At 43.0% G+C, this 17,137-nt stretch overlaps 1 protein-coding gene across 2 annotated transcripts in view; it reads left to right on the forward strand.

Annotated features, from left to right (window-relative positions):
* CCDC47 (coiled-coil domain containing 47) overlaps positions 1 to 17,137 on the forward strand; it is a 1,413,375-nt gene that overhangs the window by 236,497 nt on the left and 1,159,741 nt on the right. For both annotated transcript variants that reach the window (XM_044055193.1, XM_044055194.1), the window contains exon 5: positions 12,372 to 12,493. In XM_044055193.1, the coding sequence (XP_043911128.1) occupies positions 12,372 to 12,493 (122 nt within the window). The remainder of the gene's footprint in view (positions 1 to 12,371; positions 12,494 to 17,137) is intronic.

Here is a 17,137-nt window from a genome sequence, read left to right on the forward strand (position 1 = left end):
CCCCAGGGTACTGCTCAAAATGAGGATGGAAAAACCAAGGACCATTCTTATAGCTCCAGACTGGCCCTGACAACACTGGCTCCCCTTGCTGTGCAGCCTGTCCCCGCTGCTTCCATGGCATCTTCCTCAGATCCCAAACCTCCTGACCCAGTGGGAACGGGAACTCATGCATCTCCAATTGCAGACACTCAATTTGGCAGCTTGACTTATTCCCTAACATCGAGCCAATCTGCCATCCTCAGTAAACAGGTTCTGGATGTTGAAAGTCCTGTGCAGATAAATGGAAAAGGTTCTGCACCTGGATCCAGGTTAAGGGAAGCCAGTAAGGCACAGCCCTCCATCCCTCTCATCCTGGATTACTTAGCTGATCTACTACATAGTGGTCTCTCTTTCTCCTCTATAAAAAAATCATGCCTCTGCCATTTTTGTTCACTTTCCCACTGAGCAGCCCCTTTTCTCTCACCCTTTGATCAAACAGTTCCTCAGAGGGGCTAGCAACTTGAGGCCCCCAAGAAGGGCACCAACACCAGCTTAGGACCTTTAGTTTGTCTTGGAAAAGCTCACCCTGCCCCCTTTCGAACCAGCTTATTCTGCAGAGCTAAAATTTCTTTCCTGGAAGACCGCATTCCTTCTGACCATCACTTCAGTCAGAAGAGTCTCTGAGCTGCAAACACTCATGGCTGTGAAACCCTTCATCATCTTCCATGCCGAGAGGGTATCCTTCAGAACTAACCCATACTTCATGCCCAAGGTGGTATCCAGTGTGGCTCTCAACCAGTCCATTCATTTTGCCCACCTTTTTTCCTATTCCCCAGAACAAGGGTGAAAGGATTCTTCACTCTCTAGATGTGCACAGACAGCTCAGATCCTATCTGGACAGGACTAAATCCTTCAGAAAGTTTGATCAATTGCTGGTTAGCTTTGGTACAGGGGCAGAAGGCAAAGCGATCACCAAGCAAGCCATTTCCAAATGGATAGCACACTGCATCCATTTCTACTACAAACATCATGGAAAGCCTGCCACCAAGAGGGTCAAGACACACTCCACCAGAGCAGCCTCCACCTCTGCAGCTTTCCTCAGAGGAGTCCCACTAGGGGACATCATTGAGGCAGCCACCTGGACATCTGTTCACACTTCTACCAAGCATTACCACCTGCCTCTCTTTTCCATATCCAGGGCAGGGTTTGCATCTACAGTCTTGCTGGGCATCCTAGCCAGCCCCTAAGTTCCTTGACTGCCTCCACCCTCTTCCTCAGCTTTGGGAATCTACCCAAATGTGATGACTGCAACAGTGAAACACGAAGAACATAGTACAGTTGTGTACACTTACCATAAATGTAGATGTTAGAGTTTATTCACTGTTGCAGTCCTGGTTTCCCACCCTCCATCCCCCTTTATTCTCTTTCTCCTTTTATTACTTTTCTGTCCTGTTGTCATTTCCTTACAAGGGACATATTGGTATTTATTTTCCACTGGTAGGGTACTTCCACCAGAACCTGGCCTCCTACTTTGCAAGCTCCTAACAGGTTAGGGCAAGAAAAACTGATGTAATGGTGTTGGCTGTCTTACTTTATACTACTGACGACCTGATGTCAGTCTTCAAGCGACAGCAACCGATGCAGAAATACTAAGTCTCTGGTATTCGGGCCGGCCTAGGGCTACTCTGGCAGGGATAACCCAAATCTGATGACTGCAACAGTAAATACACTCAAACATCTACATTTATGGTAAGTGTACACAACTGTACTCTCTATTGCGTATGACGAGATCCATACATTTGTGTACATGTTCGTACAGTGCATTGTTGTATGATTCCGTGGTCATGCAACTATTCTCCATTTGCATGGATGCCGTGAAGTTAGCCACCTCTGTTTTTAGGAGCCCAAAGTTAGCGTTGGCAAAGATTTTCATGGCAATTACCTTTGCGGGGATGGGGGTGGGAGGGATGTGGATTTCCAAGGTGATTAGTTTGTGGTCTGATATAACCAGGGAGGAGTTGACTATTGGTGTAGAGCAACAGTCACCCATGTTAGTAATGACCAGGTCAAAATGCTGTCATTTATCCTCTGTGTTTTGAAAAATGAACATATATGCATACATACGAACGTACATGTATACAAACTGACAGTGACCTTTACTAATCTAAATACAGAAAATGTAGAAAAATAAAGGTTGAAAAGTACAGTTGTGTTAACCCCTACTTAACTGTAACAGTAGATGTTTGAAATGTTGGAATTCCTCACTGCCTCAGTGACACTGTGTTTATTGAGATGCATCCCAAAGGGTTGCAAATAAATCCTGATTCATTCGTATACATCAGTTTCTTCCGACTTTTAATGGGCTACCAAGGGGTGTGTGTGTGTGTGTGTGTGTGTGTGTGTGTGTGTGTGTGTGTGTGTGTGTGTGTGTGTGTGTGTGTGTGTATGTATATCTATCTATCTATATATATATATATATATATATATATATAGATATATATATAGATGTGTGTGTGTGTGTGTGTATATATATATATATATATATATATATATATATATATATATATATATATATATATATATATATATATATATATATATATATATATATATATAGAGAGAGAGAGAGATATCTATGTATATAGATATATCTCTCTATATATATATATATATATATATATATATATATATATATATATATATATACATGCATACATGTATATATGAAGAAGGAGAAAATTGCCCAGTCCTGTGGTATAGAAGGATAAATCCCAGATTGTGCTTCAGGTGACCTGTCTTCAGTTAGAGGTATTAGGCACTAGAGGAACTGGGTGGAGGCATGTGTCAATAAGTAGCTAGCCCACTCATCCAAGGGGAGTAAAGATTCTGACCCTCCATGGCCTCCTTTGAAGAGTCTTCAGAGGAGAACCTGGCTTCTGCTTTCACTCCTGAGGACATCTACTTCGTGGAAACCCTGCACACCTTCAGGGAGCACTTCCATTGGGAAGCCCAGGATTACCCTCAGTCCAAAAAAAGGATAAGTGAATTTCTAAACCTCCCCGAACATAAACCCCCCCCCCCCTTCATAGCTCCTGTTTTAGAGGTAGTGGATGATGTTTTCCATGACTCTTCTTTGAAGCCAGATTCCCTCCCTCCCTCCTGTTCTTAGGAAGCCAGATAGGTTTTATAGGTTTCTGGATTCACACATACACCTTTTCAAGAATCCTGTAGCTGATCTAGAGGTTGTGACCCCTGACCCTAAAGGAGCAAAAGCTAGCTCCTCCAGAAATCCCTTGCCCGCAGATAAAAAAAAGTAGAGCCCTAGACAGATTTGGCAAAAAGGTTTACATTTCTACTACCCTGTCTGTGGGTGCCTTAAATTGCCAGTTCCACATGATTAAATATCAGGAAATCTTCCTGGATCAGATGAAACAGAAACTTATGACAAGTAGAGAACAAGAGTCTTTCCAAAGAGTTGCTGAACCTTTTTAATTTCAGCTCCCAGGTTGGTAGGCACTCCTTGCACTGTGGATATGATGCTATGAAAGCTTCCAGCATGGATGCAGCTGCAGGCTCTGTCATCAGACATGTTTGACTGAGAGAGCAGTCCCTCCCAAAGCATGCCAGATCTAACCCCGTGGATGCCCCTTTGGACAAAGATTTTCTCTTTTGTCCCAAAGGAGAGGTTGTAACCAAGAAAATGGAGGACAAAACCAAATCCACACAGAGTGTTAAGGACTTTCTGCAAGTACAACCCCCCCCCCCCCCCATGTTTCATTCAAAGTTACCCTTCTAAGCATTGGTTGGGAAAGGAGCCATTGGCAAAACGAAAGGCCTGGACAATGGCTTGCAAAAACCTCTAGGTCATGGAGTAGACCACAGGCCCCTGGCAGGGAACAACCATGTCTCTTCTGTGGTACTCCTCCCTCCCTTTCCCAGGCTTGTTGGAGGGCTATCACTTTTCATAAAGAATTGGGCCCTCAATACTACAGACCAGTGAGTGTTTAACATTATATCAAAGGGCTACAAGCTCAAATTCAAAGGGGCATTAAAACCCTCATGATTCCCAGACATCCCCAAACCAAAAAACAGAGACTTTGACCCAAATAGAGATGTTATGCAATGCAGACTCTTCCTGGTCCCCAGGAAGGAAGGTATATGGCAGCATATACTGGACCTGCCTGCACTCAACCAATTCCTACAGATTCCAAAATTCAAGATGCTGACCCTTCAAAAACTCTTGCGCTTGATGTCTCCAAATGCCTTCATGGTTACCATAATTTTAAGACTCATACCTGCACATCCACCCTAGAGGAATCACACAAAAGCTTCTTACGCTTCAGAGCAGGTACTGGACACTGTCAATTCTGTGCTTTGCCTTTCGCTTGTCTACTGCTCCCAGGGTCTTCAAAAAGAGTTTAGCTCCTCTGATTGCCTTCTGCAGAACCAAAAGAGTTCAGATCTGCCCCTATCAAAATGACTGCCTGATCCAGGCTGCAAGCCTGACAAAACTCAAGTCAGACTTGCTATTCACCCAGAACTTCTTAACCTCTGTGGGGTACACTGTAAATGCACAGAAATCCCATGCAGACCCCCTCATCCAGAATTGTGTTTCTAGGGGCTCAGCTGGACTCTACTTCAAAATGCTTTCTTGCCTCCAGAAAGTCTCATTCTTGACTCTGTACTTCCAAAGAATCATGGTCAGAGATTTCTTCACAGCCAGAGAGTACCTCAGGACGCTGGGTTGTATGGTCTGTTGCATCCTCATGATACCCGTGGCCAGGCTTCACAAGAGGACACTCCAGTGATACCTCAAAAATGTGTGGTGCCAACACTCACTTCCCCCCTCTCAGCCAATATCAAATTGATCCCATGTGTTAAGGAATTTGCATGGTGGGGCAGGACTTGCTCCATCATCCCGGGTCTTCCCTTCAGTTTTACCCCGCAGGTCAACCTGAATATAGATGCATCAGAAGTAGTCTGGGGAGCACACTTAAGTCAGATGTTCTTCGAGTTTCCCTTTGCAGTCATTACATTTGGGTAATCTGCTTGCAGCTTGCCCTCAGTCGTCCTGATTAACAAAGTCTTGGGTCTTGCATCGGTTGCTGTCCCTTCTTCCATGACGTCAGGTCGTCAGGGGGTATAAGACATGCAGCCGATGCCATTACATCAGTCTTTCTTGCTGTGCGGTGCCCAAAGCAGAAGCAGTTCGCAAGTGCCGGTTGGCCGACTTCTGAAATTTTCGTTTTCGAGCTTCAGAACCGAAGTCTTCAACTTAAAGCTAAGTACCCCGTTGGGCAAACTTTTTTTTGCTCCTTTCCGATGTCCGTAAAAGTTAATAATTGCATTACTTGTGGAAAGCAAATACCTCATAAAGATTTTCATTCGTACTGTATTCCTTGCCTAGGCCCTGACCACGACATACCTTGCTGTCGGTTTTGTGCTTTATTTATTCAGCGCACTATCCATCGTCGGTATATTTTTGCCTCTAAATATTTCAGTTCTCGGTTTAATTATCCAGAAATGTCGTCGGTTAGCCATCCGACTACTGGAATTCTGAAAAAAACGCAAAGATAAAGACAGGCCGCCGAGGTCCAAAACTGCCGAAAATGCTTCTCCTAAGCCAGTCGCCAGTTTGCCAGTACTCAGTGAGGCGCTTTTGCAGTCCCTGATACCCAATACTTCTGATTCGCAGGCCTCTACTGAGACCCATTCGTAGTCCGGTATGCCGCGAGATACTTCAACTATGGAACCCACGGGTGTCTCTACCTTGGATGGGTCCGGAGCTGCTATGCAGGCACCGGCTTCTGAGGGTGTATTCAGGCCTACGGACTTGCATATTAAATCGACTCCTCCTTCATTAATAAGGCCAAAATCTCTATCCATGTCTAAAAAACTGACGCCCAGGCCACATGCCTAAACAAAAAAATGATAAAAATGGCTGAAGATCTAATAACTCTAATCCGGGGTAGTCAACCCCCACCCTCTGAGGCCTAGGGCTGAGCTTGATTATGAATCTTTGTTTCAGGATTCTGTTTTTTTCCTGACTCTTCTGATTACCTGGATTTGTCCTTACCTACTTATGAGGATTCTGATGCAGAGGACTACATTCCCTCTGCTTCCCCTCCTGAGGATTTTTCTTTTGGGGAAGCTTTACATACTCTGAGGGAGAATTTTCACTGGGAAAGCCACGAATTTTCTGATTCAAAAAAGAGGCTTAGTGATTTCCTTCTCCTACTTCAGCATAGGCCTTTGGCTATTCCTCCTGTACTAGATATTGTTGATGATGCTTTCTCTGAATTCAGTTTGGCTCCTGATTCCCTGCCTCCTGCTCCCAGTAAATCAGACAGATACTACAGGGTTCTTGAGTCCCATAAGTTCCTTTTCAAAAATCCTATTGCAGATCCAGAGACTATTTCGCAGGGGCCCAAGGGCATTAAGGCTTCTACTGCTAAAAATCCTACCCCTTCTGATAGACTCCAGGGCGTTGGATAGATGGGTTAAAAAGGTTTATACTTCAGAAACCTTGGCAATTAGAGCTTTAAACTGCCAATTTCATATGTTAAAATATCAGCAACATGTTATTGGACTACTTAAACAGAAAATTATGTTGATTCCTGACTGTGTGGAAAATAAAGACTTACAGGATTTAATGCATTCTGCTGAACAAGTTGGAAAACATACTTTGCAATGTGGTTTTGATTCTTTAGAGGCCTCTTGCAGGGCTGCTGTTACTTGGGTCTATGCTTAGAAGGCATGCTTGGTTTAAGGAGCAATCTTTGCCTGATCATGTTAAAGCTAAATTGTTGGATGCTCCTTTAAATCAGGACTGCCTGTTTGACAACAAGACTGAAGAAGTTCTTAAAAAGATGGAAGATAAAGCTAAATCTATGCAAACTGTTAAAGATTTTTTACAAGTTCAGCTTCCTAGATTTAGTAGACACTGGCCTTCTAAGAACTGGTCCTTTCCAGCCCCTTCCAGGTCTTCTCAAGCCAAACCCAGACACCACAAAAACCTCAGGTTTCAGTTCCAGGGGACACACAGAACTAAGCAGTGGGGGGTCTCCACTTCCAAATCTGGGAATAATAAGACTCCCCCCTATGGTAAACTGTCTCAGTGACTTCCTTTTAAAATTTCCAAGCACTTATCAGCTGACTGCCCCTTTGCGGGGGGGAAGATTGATCTTCATGCAAAGAATTGGGAACTCATCACTCAGGACAAATGGGTTTTAAATATAGTGTCCCAGGGATACAGATTTCACTTCCACACATTGCCAACACCAAGCAGGTGGCCAGACCTGCCCCCAAATCAGTGGGCAGAGGCCCAAAAACAAGTACGTTCTCTCTTATGCATGGGGGCTATTCAACTGGTACCAGAAGAGGAAAAGGGACAAGGTTTCTACTCAAGACTTTTCCTGGTACCCAGAAAAGATGATTCATGGCGTCCTATCCTGGACCTGTCTACTCTAAACACTTTTCTGGAGATTCCAAAATTCAAGATGCTGACTCTTCACCAACTACTTCCTATGCTAGGCAAAGATGCCTGGTTGGCAACACTAGATCTAAAAGAAGCATACTTGCACATCCCAATCAGGGAATCTTGCAGAAAATACCTATGCTTCAAAGCAGGCTACACACACTATCAGTTCTCTGCACTGCTGTTTGGCTTATCTACTGCGCCCAGAGTATTCAAAAAGTGCCTAGCTCCAGTGATTGCATTTTGCAGGCAAAGAAGTATTCAAATATACCTATATCTGGACGATTGTCTAATTCAGGCAGAAAGCCAGGACATACTTTTGAATCATCTGGCGTTTGTAAAAAGGGTTCTAACTTGTCTGGGGTACACCATAAACGAAAATAAACCACAACTGGTACCCTGTCAACAAATTACATTCCTGGGAGCAAGCTTGAGTACAACTTCCCAGATGGCTTACCTCACGCCAGAAAAGCAAACTCCTTTGACAACCTACTTCAAACAAGTGGCCACAAAAACCCTGCTGTCTGCAAGACAAATACCTGCAAGCCTTGGGGTTCATGGCCTCCTGCATTCTTCTAATTCCATATGCAAGACTGCATATGAGGAAACTACAGTGGTATCTAAAAGCCTATGGAGTCATCATTTTCACAACCTAGAAACAATGATTCCTATCCTATCTTGCCTATGCCTAGACTTCCTTTGGTGGGCAGAGGCCTGCCACCAAAACAAGGGACTACCTTTCACACCACCCCCTGCTACTCAAACCCTAACAGATGCATCAGACTATGCATGGTGGGGGGGGGGGGCTCACCTGGCAGGGAAGTGCATTCAGGGCAAATGGAACCCAAGTCAAATGCACCTGCGTATCAATGAAAAAGAAATGTTAGCTGTACAGAATGCTCTGACAGCCTTCATGGACTACATTCTTCCAGGACAACTAATGGTAAAGACGGACAACAACACGGTTATGTGGTACATAAATGGGGGGGGGGACACATTCTTACCCCCTCTACAGACTAGCCATGGCATTGTGGAACATAGCCTTGAGCTACCAAGTGCACCTGCAAGCTCAATTCCTGCCAGGAAAGTTAAATACACTGACAGACTGACTAAGCAGAAACCTTATGGACCCACATGAGTGGAAACTGGAACCAAGGTTTTTCAGCATGTTGACAAGCGAATGGGGGAGCCTGGATATAGACGTGTTTGCCCCCCCCCCCCCCCGAACTACCAATTGATCAAATTTTGCACAAGGACTCTCCACAAACAAGCCGGGAAAGTGGATGCTCTGTCCTTCAGCTGGAAAAACCTATCAGTCTGTGCCTTCCCCTACTGCCTCTGCTCTCCAAACTAGTACTAAAAGTCAAACAGGACAAACCAAGGATGATTTTGATTGCTCCAGACTGGCCGCGCCAACACTGGTACCCCCTTCTGCGCAATGTGTCACGGTTATCTCCATGGCACCTGCCTCATACTCCATCCCTGCTGTCTCAGCAGGAGAGCCAAATTCTGCACCCTCAGCTTCCAACACTGAACCTTGCAGCCTGGCTAATTACTTAAGTTCTAACTTACCATCCTTCAGCAAACCTGTGATGGATGCCATCTTAGAGGCAAGGAGGCCTAGTGCTAGAAAATCTTATGCTGAAAAATGGAAAAGATTCTGTGCCTGAAACCAGTCTCAAGGGATGGCCACAGCAACCTTAACAACTGCATCTCAGTCAGATTCTTTCACATCCTACTCCCCCATCAAATTTAGTGCTTCAAGCCTTATTGTCAATGGTTGTGTCGATTACCTTCTACCAACTGCTCGTTTCAACATGCGGATTGTTCAGTGGACTCTCAGTTCAGTAGTCAGTTCTTCAACAGCCTCTGAACCATCCTATAAAACTTTCTTAGGTTTGCAAAGACTATTTTGGTGGATTCATTCCAATGAAGTTTGTCAAGGACGTCCTTTTGTACTTCCACTCCCTACAGCCACAGTAACCATGGACGTTTTCCAATTGGGGTGGGGTATTTCTTGGGATGGACTGTTGAAGGGCATATGGTCCCCAGAAGAGATCAACTTGCATATCAACATCCTGGAGATGAGAGAAATCCTTTGTGTTGCAGGCCTTTCAGAGCTGTCTGCTTGTAGGAGCAATTGCTTTACAAATGGACAACATGTGGTCTGGCACATCAACAGGCATGGGGGAATTAGGTCCTACCCTCTTTTGCAAGAGGCAGTGAGAATGTGTCAGTGGGTGATTTCCTCTGGCTGCTTTCTTGCATTGCACATTGTGGGGAAATCCAAAGTTCTAGCTGACAAGCTCAACAGAACTATTCTGACTCCTCACGAGTGTTCGGTCAACCATAGGGTGGCGGAGAGAATCTTCCATCTTTGGGGTCAACCTTGCTGCGAACTCTTTGCTTCTTCCGTCAGCAACAAGTACAGCAGGTTCTTTGCCCTAGTCCTCCCTCAGGGGAGTCACTGAGAGATGCAGTAGTCCATGTTTGGCCTTCCTGTCTCCTGTATGCTTACCTTCCCTTATCTCTAATCCCCAAATTACTTCAGAAAGCACTTTGGTTGAAGAGCAAGGTTATCCTCATTGCCCCCTATTGGCTTTGGCAAGTTTTGTTCCCCTTTTTGTGGTCTCACCTCCAGTGTTCTGCTTGGACACTGAACCCCAATCCAGATCCGATATCTCATCCCACATGGATGGCTCAGCCAAGGATCCAGGCTTCATGTTAACTGCATGGTTTCTCCATTTCTACTGATGTCTAGACAGCCCAGACTTTCTTCCCCAGTTTGTCAGATTTTATCTTCCCAGAAAGCCTTAACTAGAAAAATATATGAGAGTAAATAGAAAAGATTTTTTATTGGGCGCATCAGCGAGAATTAGATCCCTTTACTGTCCCTGTTTCTGCTGTTTTTGATTTAATTGCTTCAGTTTTTCAGTGAGGTGCTAGTTTTTCAACCATGAAAGTCCATCTGGCAGCCATCTCAAACTATCATACTGGAGATGCTTTCCCTCTAGGTTCATCCAGGTTATGCAACGTCTTCTTTAAAATATCTTCTTATTTAGACTAGTGATTAAAGACCCTGCTTCCCCATGGGAGCCTACAATTAATGTTACAGAGCTTGGGTCAACCTTCCTTTGAGCCCTCAGCCAAGTCTAATCTCAGATTTCTGTATTGGAAGACCATCTTTCTAGTTGCTATAACGTCAGGTAGGTGAGTTTCTGAACTCCAAGCACTCTCTTCAAAACTGCCTTATTTGATTTTCTGTAAAGACAGAGTCACCTTATGTACCAATCCATCTTTTCTACCAAATAACATCAACTTGCCTGTCTTCCTTCCAAATTTTTCCAATAAAGAAGAGTACATGCTTCACCTTTTGAGTGTATATAGACAGCTTTGTTTTTATCTTCATAGAATGAAGGATTTTAGGAAGCCTGACTGTTCATTTCCTTTGCCCATAACAAATTGGGGAAAACAGTTGCTAAAGTTACTTTATCTGTGGCTACGTCATCTGGTTTCTGATCTAGAACCTATATTGATGATATTTGTGCTGCAACCACTTGGTCCAGTGCCCATACTTTTACTGCTCATTACAAGTTTGACCTCATTTCCAAAAGCAAGGCTGCCTTTGGTTCTGTGGTGCTCAGTAATATCCTTCATGAGGACCACCCAAGGTTATCATAACTGGGGATTCTTGTCACATTCGTTGAGGAATGAATGAAAGTGATAATATCAAATGTAAAAGATAGGTACTCACTAACTATGTATCTGTGGTGTTCATTTTCATTCTTCCTCAATTTCCCACCCTCCTTCCCCCTCCTTTACATCTGGGAGTGATCTGATAGAAATATTGGCACCACTGTTCCGGTCTGAGCTGCTATTCTGTTTTTCTTTCTTCTGTGAGTTGTAGTCAACCTTTTACGGATTGAGAAACAAACTTCGTCTGAGGTAATACAGGAGTTAAGAGTATTATGGGCAAAAGAGAGGAGCTTGAGTGGGATCCAAGAGTCTGGAAGAAATGTGGCCGAGCCAGATCCGAGGTCAGATCCGTGACCCCATTTGTTGAGGAAGAAAGAAAATGAATAACAGGGATGCATAATTATGGTGAATATATAACATTTATTTAAGATTGGGTCTTGTGCTGTAGCACCACTGAACCAGGATATAATTTAGTCATTTTTTGAGAGTAATCATTGTGCTCCATGTACTACAAGTGTCTTGGAAGTGCATGTTACACTGTAAAGTAACTCTGTAAATTTAAATAAATAAGTTCACTTTATAACATTTTTGTTATATCTCTGTGCTCTACACTATTGTTGATTATTCTTGAAATGTATAATTTGCAACTGTTTTTTATGTAATGTCTTTGAAAAACTATTTTCTCTGTTAAAAGGAGCTTTTTTTCTGAGGGCCTCCGATGAAAATGGGCTCTTGTGACCCAGTCAGACTTTGCTGATAAACAAATATCAATAAATAAAGTATGAAAAGGTCCTCAAAATGTGAAGTGAGGGACCTTTTCTCAGTACTGTTGATAATCCCAGTGATGTTGGAAAGTACTCCTTTATTTTCTTTTTTTTCCCAACCCCAAATATATCTGGGATTTCTATTTTGTCAGGATAAAGACTAGATGTAAGCAGTTCAAGGGTGTGATCTGAGGTTGCTAAGGGAAAGAGGCAGAAAGGGCCTGATCATGTGTAAGTATGAAATTGTGATGGTTCCCCTGTTATCAGTGTATCTTATAATGACATTAGATCTGTAGAAGCAATTTGAAAATATTTGTATTATTATTTTTATTACTATTGTTATTATGTACACATTGACATATCATACTTTTGACCAGTAGGATAATACTTTGAGCATGATACTCTGCATCCTGCTGTGCAGCTACAGTAGTGAAAGTGAATCTTTTCTGTTTCAGGGGATGATGGTACAAGTAAAGAACCCTTGAGCACAGGAAAGCTTAACCAAGAGAACGAACACATTTACAACCTGTGGTGCTCAGGAAGAGTGTGTTGTGAAGGCATGCTCATTCAGCTAAAGGTAATTGTCCCAAAGCATCTTTAGTTTAGCTCTGTGGAGTTGTTATATATAAGTTAGGGAAGGTTATCTCTACGGTATGAACTAAAGCATCTTTAAAATGTCAGGTATATAGAGTTGTTTTGTGTAGATTATGTCTTAAAGCATTTTAGTTACCATATAGGGCAAATTGTCTCTGGGTTACAGTTGAGGCAACCAGAGTAAATAATTCCACATAAGTGCTTCTTAGTGTAAGAAAATGCAGTCTCAAAAAATATTAGAAGTATAGATAAGTAAAATAAAAAAAAATAACTTTGAAAAGCTAGATGGTTACCTGCTATTATTGTTTTACTGTCAAGCCTTTACATATTCACTTTTGTCTCTCTAGCTTGCAGATTATCAGTTGAGTCCTGCAACTACTCCTTAGATTCCATAGTCAAGGTGTCCTTACTGTGGAAGGCTTTCCACTTTGTTTCAGTTGCAGGAGTAAAGGGTGTCAGTAGTACTGTTCCTGCTAGTTGGTGCTGTATTCCACAGATAACAGTTAATAAACTCAGTGTATTCACAGGTGTATATTAATGAATTGCCATTGAGATTATTATGAATGCTGTTGCTGTCTTCAAGACAATGTCATGTCACAATAATTTAATACCATCTTGATCTGTTTCGGTCTAATTAATATCTGTATATTTCAGGCTTTATTTGCTTAAACTGGTGTGTTAGAATTTTCAGTACATATTTTTTTTTCATTTAGTATAGACTTATTTTGTTACTGTAAGATATTTCATTGTACTGAGATCTTACCTCCTTTGCCAAGGACTAAGGTGGGGTAGGAACAGAAACTCATTGAGGATGTTTTAAAGCCAATAAGGGCATTAAAAAACGCTGAGTGAAATTCTGCCATTCACTCTGAGAGTCCTTAAGAGTAGGAGAAACATGCTTTGTTTTTAGTTTCTTTTTCAGAGGGTTGTCTGCCCTGTAAAACTTGGAAGGCTCAGATGCCAGGCGACATTCAACAATCATAGTTGGAACTCACTCTGACCAATATCTGAGGAACACTCCTAGACCCTTCTGTAATAGTCAGCCACTGTTCTCTCCTGAACATCTGAAGTGGATATTTGCAAGGCCTCCAGGGATGTGCACGAGGTTAGAGCCATGCCGGCCTCCAAAGGGGTTATGGCAGAGGAATCCAATAGAGGAGCTGGGCAATCCTCCGGGCTTTCACTAACCTCAAGAGAAGTTTCCGGTGGAGAAGGTACAGCAGAAGAATCTCACCGAGACTTCTTGGTCTTTTTCTTCATGGATGGCTGACTTTCAGAGCCGGGAGTTCCCTCCATGGTGTCCTTCTGTAAAAGCTTAAGATTTTGGTTCTCTAAATACAAGGCCAAAGAGGAAAGCCGACTATGGTGAGTCTTTGGCACAAAAGCAGTGACTGTCTTTGTAGTGAATCTGTCTCCCACACTAGCATTTACTCTTTCTGGATGACTTGAAACCCCATAAGCAACAAACAAATGGATAAAAGATAAGAACAAAAAATCCTAGTGGGGCACTTCTCTGAAAATGGCTTGGTGAATCAGCAGTGATGCGAGCATTCAGACCAATCACAAGATAAATTTTGGACTGACAGCAAAGAAATTCTGAGGATGGTACGTCTGGATGTCAACTTTATGCTGCTATGGTATAGGTGGGGAGCATATGTATGATGTAAGGCACACCTTAAAGCAACTTAAAGGCGTTGGTATACTGGCCAGACGTCAGACCACCCTTCCACTCTTGGCAGGGGATCCATATTGTCAAGAATACTAAAACAGTCAGTGTCCGTGATGTCCCTTGAAGTCTCACAAACCCAGTACATCAATATACTAGGTCCAAAAACAAATAATAAGGACATTCTCTATGTGGAAGATCTAAGATTCCCTAGAGTTTAGGCACCTAATAAAAACCATACTGTGAATATCCCACCTAATAGGTGGTAGAAATTCTTTCTTTAAAAACTTTTCAAAGTATAAATCAACTAATGAAAGTAGGGAAGCACAAACTCATTCAAATTTAATTTTTTTTATGTGTAATAACAAATGAGCAGGAAGGCATGAGATTGTGAACACTGCAAAATGACAGTGGTGGTTTGTGAGTTAACAGCCCAGTTCAATTTGGACTCTGAATGGTGTGTCTGTCTTCACATTGTTATAGTTTAGCTGATGACCCTGAGTGAGACAGTGCTGGGTGTCGTGAATGGAGGCTGAGCAAGTCATGGAGTGTTCTGGCAGCTGACAAACAAATGGGAATCTTCCCCAGGTGGACTTGGTTGTCTTCCACTTTACCTTCAGCTCTTTGATTTACTGCACAAGGCTCCTTTGCAGCAGGGCCTGGAGAATTGGATGCCTTTTCTTTCCATTGGTGAAGCCAGTTTTTGTATCCCCCCCCCCCCCCCCCAGCCTTCCTCAGGGAACAGCCCAGTATGATCTTCACAGGTGTGTTTTGGTGCAGGTAGCACTTATTCAAGATGGTGTAGTAACCAGAGAAGAACTCTCCTTACCACAGGAATTGGACTTGCTCACCGAGGGGGCTTAAAAATGGGTCTATATCGTTTTGCCGAACAAACTAAAAATCGAATACCACTTCGTTGAACTTTATCCATCGAATGATCATTTCAGCGAAGTTTTTCCCTGGGGAGAAAAAAGGAGTGGGCCATCATCAGGGGTTTGTCCTTTTCCCCACTGTAGTGCGATCTTGGAGTTGGTATATTTAGTTGGGAGGAGGGTGCAGTGATTTTCTGATGGTCGGTAGGTTCGCAGTGTAAGTCTAACACAAGGAAATTGTACTAGGTGAAACTGGAAAAAAAAGTTTATTTGGTACAAGAAAAAGAAGGACCCATTGAATGCAGAGGCTTCTGTTGTTCCCATTTGTCAGACCTTTAAGGGCTGTCTTTCTCCTCTATATAGGTGCATATTTCAGCAATATCTGGTTGCTACTGCTGTCATGTCTGACAGGGGAGTTATTGGTCAGTCAGTTCCTAAAGGGACTAATTTCTCTCTGATGCCCCTTAGGACCTGAATTTCATCATGGAGCAGCTGATCTTGAATCCGTTCAAGCCAGCAGCCTCAGTGATTTTCATTTTCTTTCCTGGAAGATCATCTTCTCAGTGGAAGTTACATCTGCAAGAAGGATCCTGGAGCTGGAAGACTTAAACTGTTTACATTCTTCCATAATGACAGTTGGCCTAAGGATATGGCCTGCTTTTATCTGCTAAAAGTAGTTTGGGAGATGCTCCTTAAATAGTTAATCCAGTTATGAGTATTCATCTCAAAACCCCAGTACAGAAGGAAGAAGGTCCTGTATTTATTGAACATCTACAGACAATTACATTGCAGCTAGGGTAGGATAATGCCCCATCAGGCAGAAGAACCAGTTGTTTGTACCCTTTGCAGACGCTCCCCAGGTGGTTGGTAAAGTGTATTGCTTTCTGCTATGAAAAAGCAACATTCCTGGTGACATAGACAGGAAAAAGTCTCAACTACAGCCTAGATGGACCCGAGTTTGGTTAGCTGCTTGGAAATTTAACAGTCTTGACATGAGAGGGTGGGCATGCTTCTCCTGCATGGAAGAACAGGGTAGAGCAGAATGCCCACTTCTGCATTCCCTTGGAGTAGGACGGATGCAAATGTACATACTGAGGGGGGTGGGTGGCTTTTGGCTCATCAGGCTATCCTTTGATGGCACCCTTTAAAGTAAGCTGACAGGAGTGTGCACTTACAAGGAGAAGACATTGTGGGCCTCTGCAGTGATGCAGGTAGAGGGTCACCCTGCTCAGGGATAAAGTTAAGCAATACATGTATGTCCACATTGTCAGGATGCTGGTTAAGTCACAGAGCACCCATGTGGTTGCCTGAATAATGGTACCCTCTGGACAGCTCTTGCCTCAATGCTGGGCAAGTATTCCTAGTCCACTGGGAGTGAATGGACATGTCTGTTTGGAGAAAGGCTTGATGAGGATTGTTGGTTCTCTGGCAGAAGGGAAAAAAGAACTCCAGAAAAACATGAAGGCACGTTTTACTAGGGCTTCTCCACCTCAGCAGCCTTTTTTTTTTTTCTGGCAGGTTTTTGATCTATGGCATGTGTACGGTGATCACCTTGATCATCTATTCATTTTTTTCTGCAAGATGGATATCCAGTTTAGGGGTAGAGCAGAATTTGGCATGGTAGTCCCTCAAGATATCCTTCCAGGAAGCACTTCAGGTGCAAAAATCCCTCCCCTAGTTTTTGTGGCAGCTGTGTGAGTCAATTTCACATTTTGCCAGTACTGCTGCAACAACAATCTTATGAAGAACACAGTAAAGCAGCCTGAGAACCGATTAATCCTACAACAGCTTTAGTATTTTTGATTGTGTTAATGTAAATTAATATTGATTGTATTACTGTTATTGTAAATTACTACATAACTAACTGTTTATACTACCGTGTATCCTTTTTTTTAATCTGCTTGTAACCCCCAGGCTGAGCCTGAAAATGGTGCACTTGTATCAGTGCTGTATCCCACTAAACCAAATGGCTAAATAAAGAAGCTCACCCTAACAGTACATGTATGAGTAGGGTTACTGTCCCAGTACAATTCCCCTCACCCACCTTTTCCTTCAGGACAGCCCTTTTTTGTCTTCCATGTAAAAGCGT

Source organism: Protopterus annectens, chromosome 13.part0 (genome assembly GCF_019279795.1).
Source record: "Protopterus annectens isolate FY-2018-M chromosome 13.part0, PAN1.0, whole genome shotgun sequence".
In the NCBI taxonomy this organism is placed as follows: Eukaryota; Metazoa; Chordata; order Ceratodontiformes; family Protopteridae; genus Protopterus; species Protopterus annectens.